The sequence below is a fragment of the Aethalodelphis obliquidens genome, unplaced genomic scaffold (genome assembly GCF_003676395.1).
Source record: "Aethalodelphis obliquidens isolate GAN/ISIS:26980383/991018 unplaced genomic scaffold, ASM367639v1 scaffold3, whole genome shotgun sequence".
NCBI lineage: Eukaryota > Metazoa > Chordata > Mammalia > Artiodactyla > Delphinidae > Aethalodelphis > Aethalodelphis obliquidens.
Window position 1 is genome coordinate 79,717,402 of NW_020837947.1, and position 15,268 is coordinate 79,732,669.

Here is a 15,268-nt window from a genome sequence, read left to right on the forward strand (position 1 = left end):
TGGAGAACAGTACAGAGGTTCCTTAAAAAACTAAAAATAGAATTACCATATGACCCAGCAATCCCACTACTGGGCATATACCCTGAGAAAACCGTAATTCAAAAAGACACATGCACCCCAATGTTCATTGCAGCACTATTTACAATAGCCAGGTCATGGAAGCAACCTAAATGCCCATCGACAGATGAACAGATAAAGAAGATGTGGTACACGTATACAATGGAATATTACTCAGCCATAAAAAGGAATGAAATTGGGTTATTTGTAGAGACGTGGATGGATCTAGAGACTGTCATACAGAGTGAAGTAAGTCAGAAAGAGAAAAACAAATATCCTATATTAACGCATATAAAAGATGAACCAGTTTGCAGGGCAGAAATAGAGACACAGATGTAGAGAACAAATGTACGGACACCAAGCGGGAAAGCGGCGGGGTGGTGGTGGTGGTGGGATGAACTGGGAGATTGGGATTGACGTGTATACACTAATATGGATAAAATGGATAACTAATAAGAAGCTGCTGTATAAAAAAATAAAATTGTAAAATTAAAAAAAAAAAGTACTTTCCAGGATGCCAAGTTAACTATCAAAAGGATTTCATGGAAGTCTTTTAGTCTAAGTAAATTTTGTGCCAAGACTTTCGCTCTTAAGGAACAATAAACGGAACTAAGATTATGGCAAGAGAAACAGGTGCTGACAATTTAAATCAGTTCAATATTTTACTTACCTTCAGTTTTCCGTAGTGCTAAGCCTAGTAATGAATTATCTAACATGTATGATCAAATGTTATATAATTTTAGGCAGTTTTTTGTATTTGATAATACACAAATAATCATCCTCCCTTCTGTTTGCTTTTTTCTATATACCCTGAGGATATAAAGCTTTTAAGATTTACAAGCAGTAGAAAATGTCTGAAACTCAAATTTGTATTGACATTATTCTTTGCATGAATCCACTGACCCATTTTTGTAAAGTAAAAATAACTGCTGGGTTTTTACTTGCATTGAAAATAGAACAGTCACAGTTCAATTATTACATTCACACAGCCCCCTGAAGACTGTATTTCAAGTTGCACAACTGACCTTCTTTTCTAAAACAATATGGAGATAGCCTAAATTAGAAGTCACTGTATTATGGAATATTTCGAAAAGGAGAATCCTGTTGCTTTTCTTGTATTTCAACCAATTTGGTTCTTTAAGATTTCTTTGCATTTCCTTGCATATTTGTAAACATGGCTTTATTTATTTATTTTTTTCACGAAATACCTGACCACTTCAGGGATTGACAAATGATACCTTGTTAGACAGCTGTACAGAAAAAAGCACAAAAAAACCCACACATGGAACAGGTTTCCAGAAACAGAGAAACAAACGTTCTTTGGAAAGGAGAATCCGTACACGGTACGATCCCATCCCGAGCCATAGCATGAAGGTTGACATTTGTCTCTCCAACGAGAACTTGAGATGTGTAAGTTGAATTCACTTCACTCACCTGTTTGGCTTAGCTGGGACGTGCTTCTGCTCCTTCGAGTCACGATGGCAACCACTTTGGCACTCAGGCTGGACCTCCTTTTCTTCCCACCTGTTCCAACAGTGCCCACAGCCGTGTCCGACTGACTGCCATCATTATGCTCCAGTGTGTACATCTCTCCACTCACGCTCGTGCTCTTGGTGATGGCTCTTCCTGAAGTCCCCATCCGTCTGCCTTGCATTTTAGGGGTAAATGAACTATATTTACAAAGTAAAAACATATATGCATCCATAAATTACAGGTCAGCATAATCAGAACTTTAAATCTAACTTATTTTGAAATAATCCGGGCAAAATTTTAGAGGGAAAACCCGGTTGAGTAGTAGTCCTACAGCTATGAATATTCTAAGGTCACATCACCGCCCCCAGTATTTATTTATCTATTTATTTCTTTGTGCGGTACGCGGGCCTCTCACTGCTGTGGCCTCTCCCGTTGCGGAGCACAGGCTCCGGATGCGCAGGCTCAGCGGCCATGGCTCACGGGCCCAGCCGCTCCGCGGCATGTGGGATCTTCCCGGACCGGGGCACGAACCCGTGTTCCCTGCATCGGCAGGCGGACTCTCAGCCACTGTGCCACCAGGGAAGCCCCCCCAGTATTTATTTACCAGATGTGCCTTGAAACAAGAGCATTTCAAGGCATCATCTATAAACTCTTTGAAGATAGTAAAAAGAAAGGCAACCGAGGCTACAGATGGGGAGGTGTTACTGACCAATGTTGTAAATAATTCCTCTGTTACTTTCAGAGAAAAGCTAAAATAGTTCAATCAGTGAGAAAAGTCCATATACATTTCTGAGGAAAAAATATTGTTCAAAACAGATACTCTTAATTTGCCACACGACAAGGTTTAAAAAATGAAACCAGTGTTTGTTCTGGTTTCTCTTTGGGATTCCAGCTAAGAGGCGTCTCTTTTGCTATCCGAGGCTGAGTGAGTCTCGGAAACGCTGTTCAGGAGACAAGCCCTGCTTCTCCTTCCTTCTTCCTCACCACCTCCTGCCCCATCGCCTCCACGTAAGTTTCCTCTCATTTTCAACTTTCAACTCTCCGAACTCACAGGCTCTGGGTCCAGATGTTCCTTTTTTTGTTGTTCTCTTCTGCAAAACTTACTTGTCTATGTTCTGAGATTGCATCAGGTTATCTGAATAGATCACGGTACTTCTCTCCCAAATGAATAAATTACTGTTGAGAGTTTCAGGTACCGTAGAAGGTTGAGGGAAAATATCCTTTCTATTTGCCAAAGTACATGAGTGTCTGTGAGTCAGAGTTACAGGTAGGGCAGGCAACTGGGGAGGTGGCCAGGGATGGTAGGATTCTTCCAGTCTTTTTAATTGCTCTGCATATGCAGTTATAGTATCCATTTAGACTATCCCTTTCTTGGTCCAATAAAGACCTGTCTGATATCTCTGAAATGACCCTCTGAATTTTATGTGTCCTCAAAATATTTGCAAAAACTGGCTCACATGACCTTTACCACCATCTTGATTTTCTATATTTCTTCTTTGGAAAAATGAAATATATTACTGAATATAGCTTCTTTAAGTGATGACATTTCATATGCAAATCAGAATAAACCCTAATATGATTAGAAACAGTAAAACAGGAAGTCTTAGGATCACGTAACATGTTTGTGGCCATCTACACAATGAGTGCTTCAGCAGAAAGGAAAGTTGGTGCAGCGGCTCAGAATCCATGGAAAAGACAGGACTTTTTGGACCTCAGGATCCCTTCAGCGACAGTGAATGGAAACTGGGACCTGATTTGACAGGAAGAATTTGGAATGTTTAATCCCTAGCTGCGTTTCTTGAATTGGTCCACGTCAACATTCACCTGACAATAATAAGGTAATCATATTCTTTCAATTTATTCTAATCATCTTTTCATTAACTCAAAAGTTTTTAAGGCCATTTGCAAGCCTAGTCATCTTGCTATGCGTTTTATGCAGTCTCCTTTTCCAAACGGTAATGATGACAGTTTTACAGACGACCAATTCAACACTGATTCCTGTGGGGTTTATATTCCCAACTTTAGTGGACTTTCTTTCTGGATAAATATTACGGTCAATTTCTTTCGTGTTCTCACCTATTCATTTGAATGTATTTCCTAACTGCCACCCTCCTTAAGTCTACTCTTAGTATCTGCTTTTTCTACTACTTTACTAGCACAATTCTGCTGAAGGATATACAGAAATGACAGGATTTGGTCAATTTCACCATCATAATATCCATCTTCAATCAAACACCTGCGAGTTTTTCATCTCCTTAGCACACTCACCACAGTGGTTATTGAAAACCTCTCTTCGGTGAACTTGTTTTTACCTTTACAGTAAAGTATGGATAAACTAACATGTACTGTTTTCTCCACAATATTCCCGTGGAAACAGAATTACATCACAACTCTTAATCTGTATTTTAAAAATCACTGCACACAAAAAAAACTATTGTGAAATTTTAGACAGTGTTGTTTAGGTTATAGAGAAGTTTGAAAGAACAGGGAAATGTTTTCTATAATAGTTCTACTATGAAAATGTATCCAAGATGAGCTAGAAGATTCACAAATCTTTTCATGGATACTTAATTACAGCCATGAAATGTTCTACAATGTCAACAAATAAAAATTCTGAAAAAAAATTAGAGAAATCTGTACAGCAAATGATTACCATTTGCAGGGGGTGAATTAAGAAGTTATGTTAAAAAAAAGTTTTGTGAATAAGTAAGATACAATTTTTCCTCAAAAAATAAAGTATTTTGTTTAGATGCTCAGAAGTATTCTTATGTAATCTGAGGACAGTGCATAGCTTCCTGAAGAATCTAGAACACCATATTTTAAGTGGAACGTGTTAGGGCATTTTCCATTCTTCTGTTACCTAACTGCGGGGAGAGGTTTGCAGGGGGGTCTAACCACCCAGATTAATTAAATCAATGTGAAGGTCATAGTCTTAGCACAAATCTACTTCTACTCTCCTATTTCTTAGCCTTCTATTTGTTCTGCTTCAATTGCCTGGAAGACTATTCCTGTCATTTAGATGTGCCTGAATCCTTCAAGATGCACTGTAAGGCTTTCCGCCTTATAAAGCTATTCAGGGTCTCTGTAGAGTCGTGACTGCTGTCTCCCGGCCCTCTGATATATTTTCTATCGGTTACGTTAAGATTTGGACGGTTTATATCAGCACGCACCTTATGCATCACTAATGGTTGTAGCATCCCTCCCATTGCTGTGAACTGATGAAGTTAAAAAAAGGGAATTCTCACTATACAAATAGACTGTGATATAACCCACCTTTAGAGACCAAACAAGTGAAAAACCCACCTTCCTTCTTTGACACCCCCTCTCCTAGCTACTGATCTTTTGCTGAAGAACCTGAGTTGTTTGTACGTCCTCTCTCTCTATTCTCTTCTGGACTAAACGGAAGCGGGCTTTGTCCCTGCCGCTTCACCCAATAGCCTTTTCCTTTCATCAGAGTCACCAATTATTCCATGTAGCAAAATCCTGTGGTTTCTCAGTCTTTACCTTCTTGACCTCTCAATACACCATGCATGTGACAAAGCGTTTGATTCTTTGACCGACATGCTTTATTCTCATAGATTTTCCCACCTAGTGCCTCCTGGCCGGACATTTATTCTTTTTTTTCGGTATGCGGGCCTCTCACCGTTGTGGCCTCTCCCATTGCGGAGCACAGGCTCCGGATGCGCAGGCTCAGCCGCCATGGCTCACGGGCCCAGCCACTCCGCGGCATGTGGGATCTTCCCGGACCGGGGCACGAACCCGTGTCCCCTGCATCGGCAGGCGGACTCTCAACCGCTGCGCCACCAGGGAAGCCCTGGACATTTATTCTTTTTCACCACTAAACACTGGAGCTCTTCAACCCTCCCAACCCTGACCTCTATTCCCCACATGAGACCTGCTCCCTCGATGTGTCATCTGGTCCCAAGCTTTACATCCTTCTATGTGCTGCTGATTCCCAGGGCTTCTCTCCACCCTGTCTCAGCCCTCAACTCTAGATTTACGTACCTACTTGTGAACTGCTAAGGCTCTCAAAAATGTGCTCAACCCAAGGAAAAAACTGCTCCTTGTCTAAACTTCCGTATCACATTAAAGACACTCCAATCACCCAGTTGCTCAAAGTAGTAACTCTCTCCTTTCGGTTTAGAAAAAAAATATCTAAACTTGGAAATGAGATTAAGAAAAAAATGGCCTTACATGTTACTGCCATGTTTAAGGATTAACTAATAAGCTCTCTAAGGGCCTAAGGGCATTTGACTCTCTGGGGGAATGGAACATTTTTTGACTTACTATTTACTCTTATAATAATTACGGTCCCAAAATTTTATAACTCTGTAAAAGTTAGATGTTAACTTGAAGATAACTGATAAGGAGCAAATAACCACTACTTAGTAGTGAGGATAACCTCAAGGTTAGGGTTTACTGATCTAGAGAACATTATCCAGTTTTGAATCGAACTGAATAATGTTTCAGCATTCCCTTTTTTTTTTTTCAATGACTATATATGTATGTCTATATGTACATCATCTTAGGAACCAGCTTGTCATCCTGTCAGTGTTCTCACTGATGAGTTAAAACTTTGACATTTCCTATCTGTTTTTCTAACAATTTTGTTTTAATTTTGAGAATTTTGCTTTGAGCGTGTTGGAGGTCCCATCAAAATGCCCAGATGGACTTCTGCTGGACCTCTGAGCAGGGTGCACCATGAAGGCTCTGAGCCCAAGGATGCCTTTTCCTCGCTCCTGGATCTAATATCAAGAGGCAACAGAACATTACTTTCAGTCTCTGTTTTCTTTTTTTGACTCTGGTTTTGTTTTGTTTGCTGCTGGTTCTGGGTCTTGGTAAATCTGTCTCTTCTTCTGCTCTGTTTGTGATGGATAATACATTCCTCACCAGTAGCAGCAACAATAGGGAATCCGTCTACGGATGAAATCTGTTGGATGGCAGACCTCAGGGATGAATTGAGAGCTGGGTGATGGATGACAGAAAATCTTCTTTGTTTGGCTTTTTGCATGTCTGGTCGTTGGCATGTTACAAAAGTTCACATCATTTAAGAAAATGTCTTGTCCACACTAAAGAACAGCCCTTTAAACTCTAGGGTTAGGTTTCTGTGTCAATTTCTGTCTATGTCAAAGTTGATAAAACTGAAACTGCTAGTTCTCTTTGTGTTTAAAAAATAGTCTTTTCGGGACTTCCCTGGTGGCACAGTGGTTAAGAATCTGCCTGCCAATGCAGGGGACACGAGTTCAAGCCCTGGTGCTGGAAAATCCCACATGCTGCGGAGCAACTAAGCCCGTGCGCCACAACTACTGAGGCTGCATGCCACAACTACTGAAGCCTGCACGCCTAGAGCCTGTGCTCCACAACAAGAGAAGCCACCACCATGAGAAGCCTGCGCACCACAATGAAGAGTAGCCCCTGCTCGCCGCAACTAGAGAAAGCCCGCGCACAGCAACGAAGACCCAACACGGCCCAAAATAAAAATGAATAAAATAAATAAATTTATAAGAAAAAACAGTCTTTTCAATTGGTGAAAAAAATCTCTTACTTTCTCTGCACCCTAGAGATAGTGGTTTGGGCAGACAGATATTAACTGAACAGAGCTCCCGTTCTGACTGATCTATGTAGACCAATGAGTACTTACATAATTCTCATACAGTTAACTAAAGAATTCCCAGAGAAAAAAAGAAACTGAACTTCTAATACTTTGAATATGCTTGTCTTTAAAGAAAAATCCATTTTCAAGAAATGGCTAACTCAAAAGAATTTTAATATAAGAATCTAAATCCACAATCAAAGTGAATCCTTTGAGATATCAAACTAGTTTGATAAATTTGGCTTAAAAAACCTTTATGAAAACCACGATGAGAGGCCACTTCACATGCACAGGAGAGCTACAGTAAAAAAGAGATGCCTACAAGTGCTGATGAGACTCTGAAGAAACTGGACCCTTCATGCACTGCTGGTGGGGGTGTAAAATTATGTAGCTGCTTTGGAAAGAGTTTGGCAATTTAGTTAAACATAAACATAGTTAAATTAAACTAGAGTTGCCGTACTACTCAGTAATTCCATTCCTAGGTACGTCCTCAACAGAATTGAAGACATACATCCATACAAACACTTACACAGGAACGTTCAGATCAGCATTATTCGTAACAGTTAAAAAGAGGAAACAACCCAAGTGCCCATCAACTGATGAATGGAGACAAAATGTGCTTCATCCATACGATAGAATATTATCACGTATAAAAATGAATGATTCATGTTACAAACATGGATGAAGTTGAAAACATTATACTCCATGAAAAAAGCCAGATACCCAAGGCTACATACTGTATAATTCCATTTAAATAAAATATCAGATCCAGAGACAAGTGTGGATTAGTGGTCACCAGGGGCTAGAGGAGGGGGGAGGGGCGTGATGCAAAGGGTTATAGGTTTCTATGGGGGAAGATAAAAATGTTCTCGAATTACACAGCAGTGATGGTTGCACAACTAATTGTGAATATGCTAAAAACCACTGAACTGTACAATCGAACAGGGTGAATTTTATGGTATGTGAATTTTAACTCAAATTTTTAAAAGACAGTATTATGTCTTATTCCAGATTTTATCAGTGTAGTATGTAATACGAGCACAAAATTTTATTTTATTGTTTAAGATTTAGGTTGGTTTTCTCATGAGCAGACGAGTGAATCTGAAATTCTTATATTTTCTATATTGATTTTACTTATTGGATAGGCTAACATTTCTTCCAGGAACATTTAAGATTGTGAAAATGTAGAATTACGTAATAAATAAATTGACCTATAGTTCTGAAAAGACTCTGATATCAACAGTAATGAAGTTGGTTGGAGTGTCAGCTTAAACGTAATCCAGGTGATTAATTAGTTATACAGTGGATTTGCCTCTGAATGATGCAAAGCTTTCTCTTCATCTTTGCAACTTTATAGGATACTGTGGGTTGTAAGGATGTTTTATTTTTATTTATTGAGTTATTTTTAAGTTTTTTTTAATTGAAGTATAGTTAATCTACCATGTTTCAGGTATACAGTAAAATGATTCAGTTGTACATATATATGTACATATAGATTCTTTTTCAGATTCTTTTCCATGATAGGTTATTATAAGACATTGAATATAGCTTCCTGTGCTATACAGTAGGTCCTTGTTGTTTATCTATTTTATATATAGTAGTGTGTATATGTTAATCCCAAACTCCTAATTTATCTCTCCCCTGCCCTTTCCCCTTTGGTAACCATAAGTTTGTTTTCTAGGTTTGTGGGTCTATTTCTGTTTTGCAAATGTTTCATTTGTATCTTTTTTTTTTAGATTCCACATAGAAGTGATATCACATGACATTTGCCTTTCTTAAATTAAGGACAAATTTAGCTTAAAAACAATTATAATCAATTTCTATATCTTCAACACACCAAAAGAACATAGAGGCCTATCATGATTCCACAGTAAGCCTAAAAAGGGACAAGTAATTTAAGGTGTATTAAAAGATGGTTGTAATACACATACATTCATTACACCGTTTACAAAAAATGCTAGAAGTCGACTCAAATTATTTGAGTCCTACACTTTAGTTTGGATCAATATGCAAGTTACTAATCACAAATGGTCAATACAAAAGGAACTTGCTGATCAAGAGATCATCCCCAGGAATCGAGCTCATAATTTCCAGGAGTTAAAATTCTGGGCCTGTTGACTGATAACCAAGATGGCGTCAAATTTCCTAAGCACATCTAGTGGAACTATTTTGATAGCAGGCATCACTTAGAACGAAGGGGATGCACTCGAGTTAGACCGCTATTTATATCCGATCCCTTCAAATGGCCAGACCTTCAGAAGTACTTGTCCCTGTGTAATTCTTATTGAATTTCACCTGCACACAACTGTGGCTTTATGTATGAGGCTATAAGTACTCTTCATATTGAGGACTTATATATTGTTAATTTATGCCTACTTATTTAGTTTATTTCTAATTCATTTACCTACTTAGTTTAATTAGGCATTAGATTTATTCCTAGGTATTTCATGTTTGATTATATTGTATTGGTGTATTGTATAAATTTCTTGTCCTAATGTTTGTTGCTGGTACATAAAAATACAACTGATTTTTATATACTGACCTTGCATCTAGTGATTGCTAAATTTGCTTATTAATTCTAATAATTTTGTGGCAGATTCTTCTGAGTTTTTTATATGTGCAATCATATAGACTGTGAATAATGACAGTTTACATTCTTCATTTATAATCCTTATTGCTTTTATTTACTTTTCTTTGCTATATTGCCACTCTGCCAGGTCCAACACTGGCTAGGACCGTCCAAATAACGTTGAGCAGAGGTTGTGAAAGTGGTTTCAGTGAACTCAGGGGAAAGTGTTCATTCACTATTTCCCTATGAAGTATGATGCTTGTTGTTAGGTTATGGTAGATTACCTTTAACATTTTAAGAAAATTCTCTTTTTAGTTCACTAACATATTTTATCATATATGTGTAATGAACTTTATTAAAATTTTTTCTGTGTCTACTGTGATGATGAGAGGATCAGAGGATTTCTTTCTTTCCTTCTACAATGAATTACATAATGTTAAGCCAGTCTCTCACTTACAGAACAAAACTGTTGTCTTCATAATGTATTCTCATTCTCTCTCTCAAAATTTCTCTGTCTCATAGAGATGGATAGAGACAGACAGACCGACAGATAGATCGCCCTGTGACACAGATCAGAAGACTCCCTTTAACCAGACACTGCAGGCAACACTGGCCTGCGGTGCCCGAGATCATATCCAGCCTGGCTGGGTCCCAACCCACAGAGGGTCGAACAGACCCCCGATGTTCAAAAATGTCCCAAAATCCCACAGATGGAATTTTACAAAGTGATCTCTTTCTCTATCTGGATTCAATTGGCTAAAATTTTGCTTGAGGCCTTTTGTCTAATTGAATGAGAGATTTTGGCCTATAACTTTCCTGTCTTCTCCTTACCAAATTTATCAAGTAGAGGCTTGACTCACAGAGAGAGTTTGGAAGTATTTCTCCTCTTTACTCTCTGGAAATATCGGGTATGATTAAGAGCATTTATTCTTTAAATTTTTGGAAAAACTTACCAGTGAATCCACCTGGGTCAGCAGTTTTCCTTGTGGGGAGGTTTAAAACAATTATAGGATCATCTTTAATCACAGGAGTCCTCCCTGTTTTTATTCCTTCTTATGTTAGTTTTAGTAAGCTGTGCTTTTCAAGGAATTTGTAGATTTCATCTAAGTCAGGGTTAGGTAAATATTTTAGGCTTTGTGGGCCAAACAGTCTCACCTTTGTTCTTGTAGTGGGAAAAGAGCCACAGATGATATATAAACAAATGGGCACAGATGTGTCCTAATAAACCTTTATTCACAAAAGCAGGCGGTGGGCCAGATCTGGCCTGTTGGTCAGTTCGCTGACTTGATCTCAGGTATAAAACTTATCTGCATAAAATTGTTCATGTCATTTAAATATTTGGTCACCTGCACTGATATCTCCTGTTTTCATTCCATGATATTTGTAATAAGCATTTAGTCCGTTTACGTTTGAGGCAATTACTGATACGGCCAGAGTCAAGTCGACTATTGGCTGTTTATTTTTAACGATCACATCCGTTTGTCCTTTCACCTCTCCTTTTTACCAAGCTAGATTAGTTAGGCATATTTTCCTCCACTATTAGGATCAGAGTTGTGCCTTCTTCTAGTATTTGTTAGCGGCTACTCTCAAGATTAAAGTATTTACCTTATCAGAATTTTCCTGAAGTTAGAAATGTTACTACTTTTAGAATAATGCACGAACTTTACAGCAGCTTGATTCCTTTGCTCCCCTCCCACCTTTCACGTAGGTATTTTATAGGTGTTACTTGTACACGTCTTAACTACCACTGGGTACTGTTGTTGTTACTATTATTATTACTAACTCTCCCTGGTTGTTGTTGTTATTACTGTTATTATTACTATCTCTCCCCCTATGTTGTTGTTGTTGTTACTGTTGTTATCACTATCTCTCCCCAGTATGTTGTTGTTGTTACTGTTATTATTACTAACTCTCCCCAGTATGTTGTTGTTGTTACTGTTATTATTACTCACTCTCCCTGGTGTTCTCTATTCCTTCCTCCAGCTTAGAGCTTCCAACTGGGGGCATTTTCTCCCAACATAAAGAGTAGGTCCGCTGGTGATGAGTTCTTAGCTGTTTCATTCATGTATCCGTGCACTGTCTGAAGGTTATTTTTGCTGGGTAACATGTACTAAGCATAAACAGTGGGTTGGATGTTTTTATTTTTTCTTGCCGCATTCTTTCCTTTGGTCATTCCATTGGTTTGGGGCTTTGATAACATCTGTTGAAATTTCAGCCAAAATCTTACTGCTGCTTCCCTGAAGATGATCTCTTTTTTCCCCCTAGGATTCTTTTAAGAAAAGTTTTTTTCTTTAATGTTCAGTACTCTGATCATGATATTGCTAGAATTGTTTTTCTCTTCATATATTTTCAGAATTTGAAAGGTCGTTGGATTTATAAAGTTGGAAAGTTCTCAGCCAGCCCTTCAGGATTCAAGTATTGTTTCTGCACTTCCTCTCCTTCTGGGACTCAGTTACACACTCAGACCTTTCCATCACATCTCACATCTGTCCTGTTCTCCTGAAACTTCTCTTCTTTCTCTTGTGTCAATTTATATACTTTCCACTGACCAGCTCACTAATTCGCTGTTCTGCTGTTTCTAATATGCCATTAATTAATTAATTAAACCCACATATTAAATGTGTTGTTAGGGTTTTTATTTTTTAATTTTAGAATTATTGCTCAATTATAAAAACGGATTCCAGGTGTCTGCTGAAAGCATCCATTCTCCTTTGTTTGCTAGAACATATTAATCATGAATATTTTAAGGTCCTTCTTTGATTAACTCTATTGTTAGTTTTTAGTTGGTTGGTCCTCTTTCTATTAATTTAAAAGTTTTAGCTTGCCTTGTAAATTTCAATTAGATGCCAGACGTTGTGGGTGAAAACCTACCTACAGAGGCTCTGGATGATATTATTTTCCTCCAACAAGGGTGAAATTGCTTTTGGTTGGCAGAGAGAATTAATCCTGTTCCCGTTCAGAGCTGGGCTTGAAGGTCTGCCCTTACTCGTACTGTGTGACGCTTATTCCCAGTTTGGTCCTTCTGGAATTTGTCCAGGACACCAAAGTGTTTCCCACGCACTTGAAGGGGATGGACCTCTCCCAGCACCCTGCAGCTGCTGGAAGGTCTGCTCAGAAGTTCATCTTCCAGCTGCTGCTGTTTGGTTAATTTCTCGGTTAATTTCTGTGCATGCACAGCTCAGCAGTCATCAAATGAGGGGCATCTGTAGCAAATTTTGGGACCCTCCACTCACAGTTTCCAGCTTCTCTGTCAGTTCCTGAACTGTGACATCTGTCTCCTCAGCCCGGGAAGATGCTGCTTTTTGCTTTGCTCCAGTATCTGTGTCACCGGGTTGCAAAGTCCCTCCATAGAAAAAGGGGTACATGTGGCATCACTTCGTGTTCTTTCCTTCTTTCAAGGGTTGCAATCCCTCCAGTTTCTTTGTCTGCTATGTTGCTTCCAAGTGCCGCCAAACAGTTTTTTATTTGTTTGTTTCTTCTTGTTTAGCTTTTGTAGGTTTACAGGCGGGATCATCTGATACAAGCTATCCTGTCACACCTACAGCTGGAAAGGCTGTGTCATCTTATTGCTTATTTTCAGATAAGATTAAAATCATCCAGACCAGTGATGTTATCCAAACCTCCACATGATTAGTAATGAAGATGTATGTGTTATGATTGTGCTATAGCAATTCATTTCTCTGCAAACTACACTGAGTGGTGTTGTCCAAATTGATTCCTATTTACAGCTCCCAGGCAACCTGGCAGACCAGTGAGGCTTCTCCTCTGAGCAGACGTCAGCTGCTCCTCTGAGGTATGAAACATTGTTTCAGGATGCCCCAGGTCTAGAACTTTCCCTAGTTCTCACAGATCCTAGGTACGCATTTTTGATTGGGCTTTTTAAGGCTGTACCATTTATTTTGGAGAACTCTATATTATATTCAGTCGCTGAATAAGTCAGTGTCTAGTCTTGGTATTTCTCCTCATTTTAGTCCAGATTTCACTGAATTTGAAGGCTTTTTTCTATAGTTTATAATTTAAGGATGTAGTTGTCTCCTAGTTTCATAGTAGATGAAATTTTCAGTCTTTTTCTTACAAAGTTTGGGTCATTTTCAGTTGGCAACCAGAGAGGAATAAAAACAACTGTCCTCTGTAATCTTCAGTCTGTGATCATGAGTTCTATGTAGGAAGTAAAATCAATACAATTGATGACTGATTTGAACACAAATTCTCAATGTGAGTAATAAGCTTCCAGAGGTGATCACTAGCTCTTGGTGGAGGTGAGAGGGATAAAGAGATCTCAGTTAATACTATGGTTGTGGTCCTCTAAGGGGCCACAGTGTACAAACACAGAGTACCTGTGAGGTTAAAATGTCCTGTGGAGAGGGCTTTAGGGAGAGAGCATCCAAAAGTCTCCTTGGGGGTTGATAACAGTTCAAAGATTGAGAAACAAAGCGTTAGGAGGAGGATTGCGGAGAGTTAAAACTAGGGCGGCTTCCAGCTTTTGACTTGGGAACTAAGTGGATAATGGGGTAGAAAAAATGTAATTACACTGTTTAAATACTATTAATTTAATTATATTTAATTAATTTAATTATATTAATTAAATATAATATAATTTAATATTAAATTATATTAAATAAATTTGTTTATTATGTGTTCTAAGAAATGTTTAGGGACCTTAGTGTTTAGGGACCTTAGGGACCAAATGATGAGTTAAACATATATCCGTGTATTTCCATTCTACCATAAATTCAGTTAAATATATATGCGTACACACACACACACACACACACACACACACACACACACACACACACACAGTTGACCAAAAGCTGGTGTACAATATTCAGTAAATAGTGAAACATTAGAAAGTCATCTCTCAAAAGGGAACCCTTCTATATTGTTGGTGGGAATGTAAACTGGTGCATCCACTATGGAGAACAGTATGGAGGTTCCTCAAAAAATGAAAATAGAATTACCATGTGACCCAGCAATCCCACTCCTGGCCATATGTCCGGGGAAAACCATAATTCGAAAAGACACATGCACCCCAATGTTCACGGCAGCACTATTTACAATAGCCAAGACATGGAAGCAGCCTAAATGTCTATCAACAGAGGAATGGATAAAGAAGACGTGATAAATATATACAATGGAGTATTACTCAGCCACAAAAAGGAACGAAATTGTGCCATTTGCAGCAACATGGATGCAACTAGAGATTATCATACTAAGTGAAGTAAGTAAGACAGAGAAAGACAAATATCATATGGTATCACTTATATGTGGAATCTAAAAAATGATACAAACAAACTTATTTACAAAACAGAAACAGACTCACAGACATAGAAAACAAACTTATGGTTACCAAAGGGGAAAGGGGGTGGGGGAGGGATAAATTAGAAGTTTGGGATTAACATATACACACTACTATATGTAAAATAGATAACCAACAAGGACCTACTGTATAGCCCAGGGAACTATACTCAATATCTTGTAATAACCTATAATGGAAAAGAATCTGAAAAGAATATATATATATATGTGTGTGTGTATATATATATATATATATATATATATATATATATATGTAC

The 15,268-nt window shown here is 38.4% G+C and overlaps 1 protein-coding gene across 50 annotated transcripts in view; it reads right to left on the bottom strand.

The window, feature by feature from the left end:
- Positions 1 to 15,268, bottom strand: part of RIMS1 (regulating synaptic membrane exocytosis 1) — a 471,448-nt gene that overhangs the window by 65,060 nt on the left and 391,120 nt on the right. For 27 of the 50 annotated variants that reach the window (XM_027092571.1, XM_027092566.1, XM_027092800.1 and 24 more), the window contains one exon: positions 1,492 to 1,727. The exons of 18 other annotated variants lie outside the window; for them this stretch is intronic. In XM_027092571.1, coding sequence (XP_026948372.1) covers positions 1,492 to 1,727 — 236 coding nt within the window. The remainder of the gene's footprint in view (positions 1 to 1,491; positions 1,728 to 15,268) is intronic. 5 more of the 50 variants (XM_027092806.1, XM_027092740.1, XM_027092625.1 and 2 more) reach the window with 1 other exon arrangement.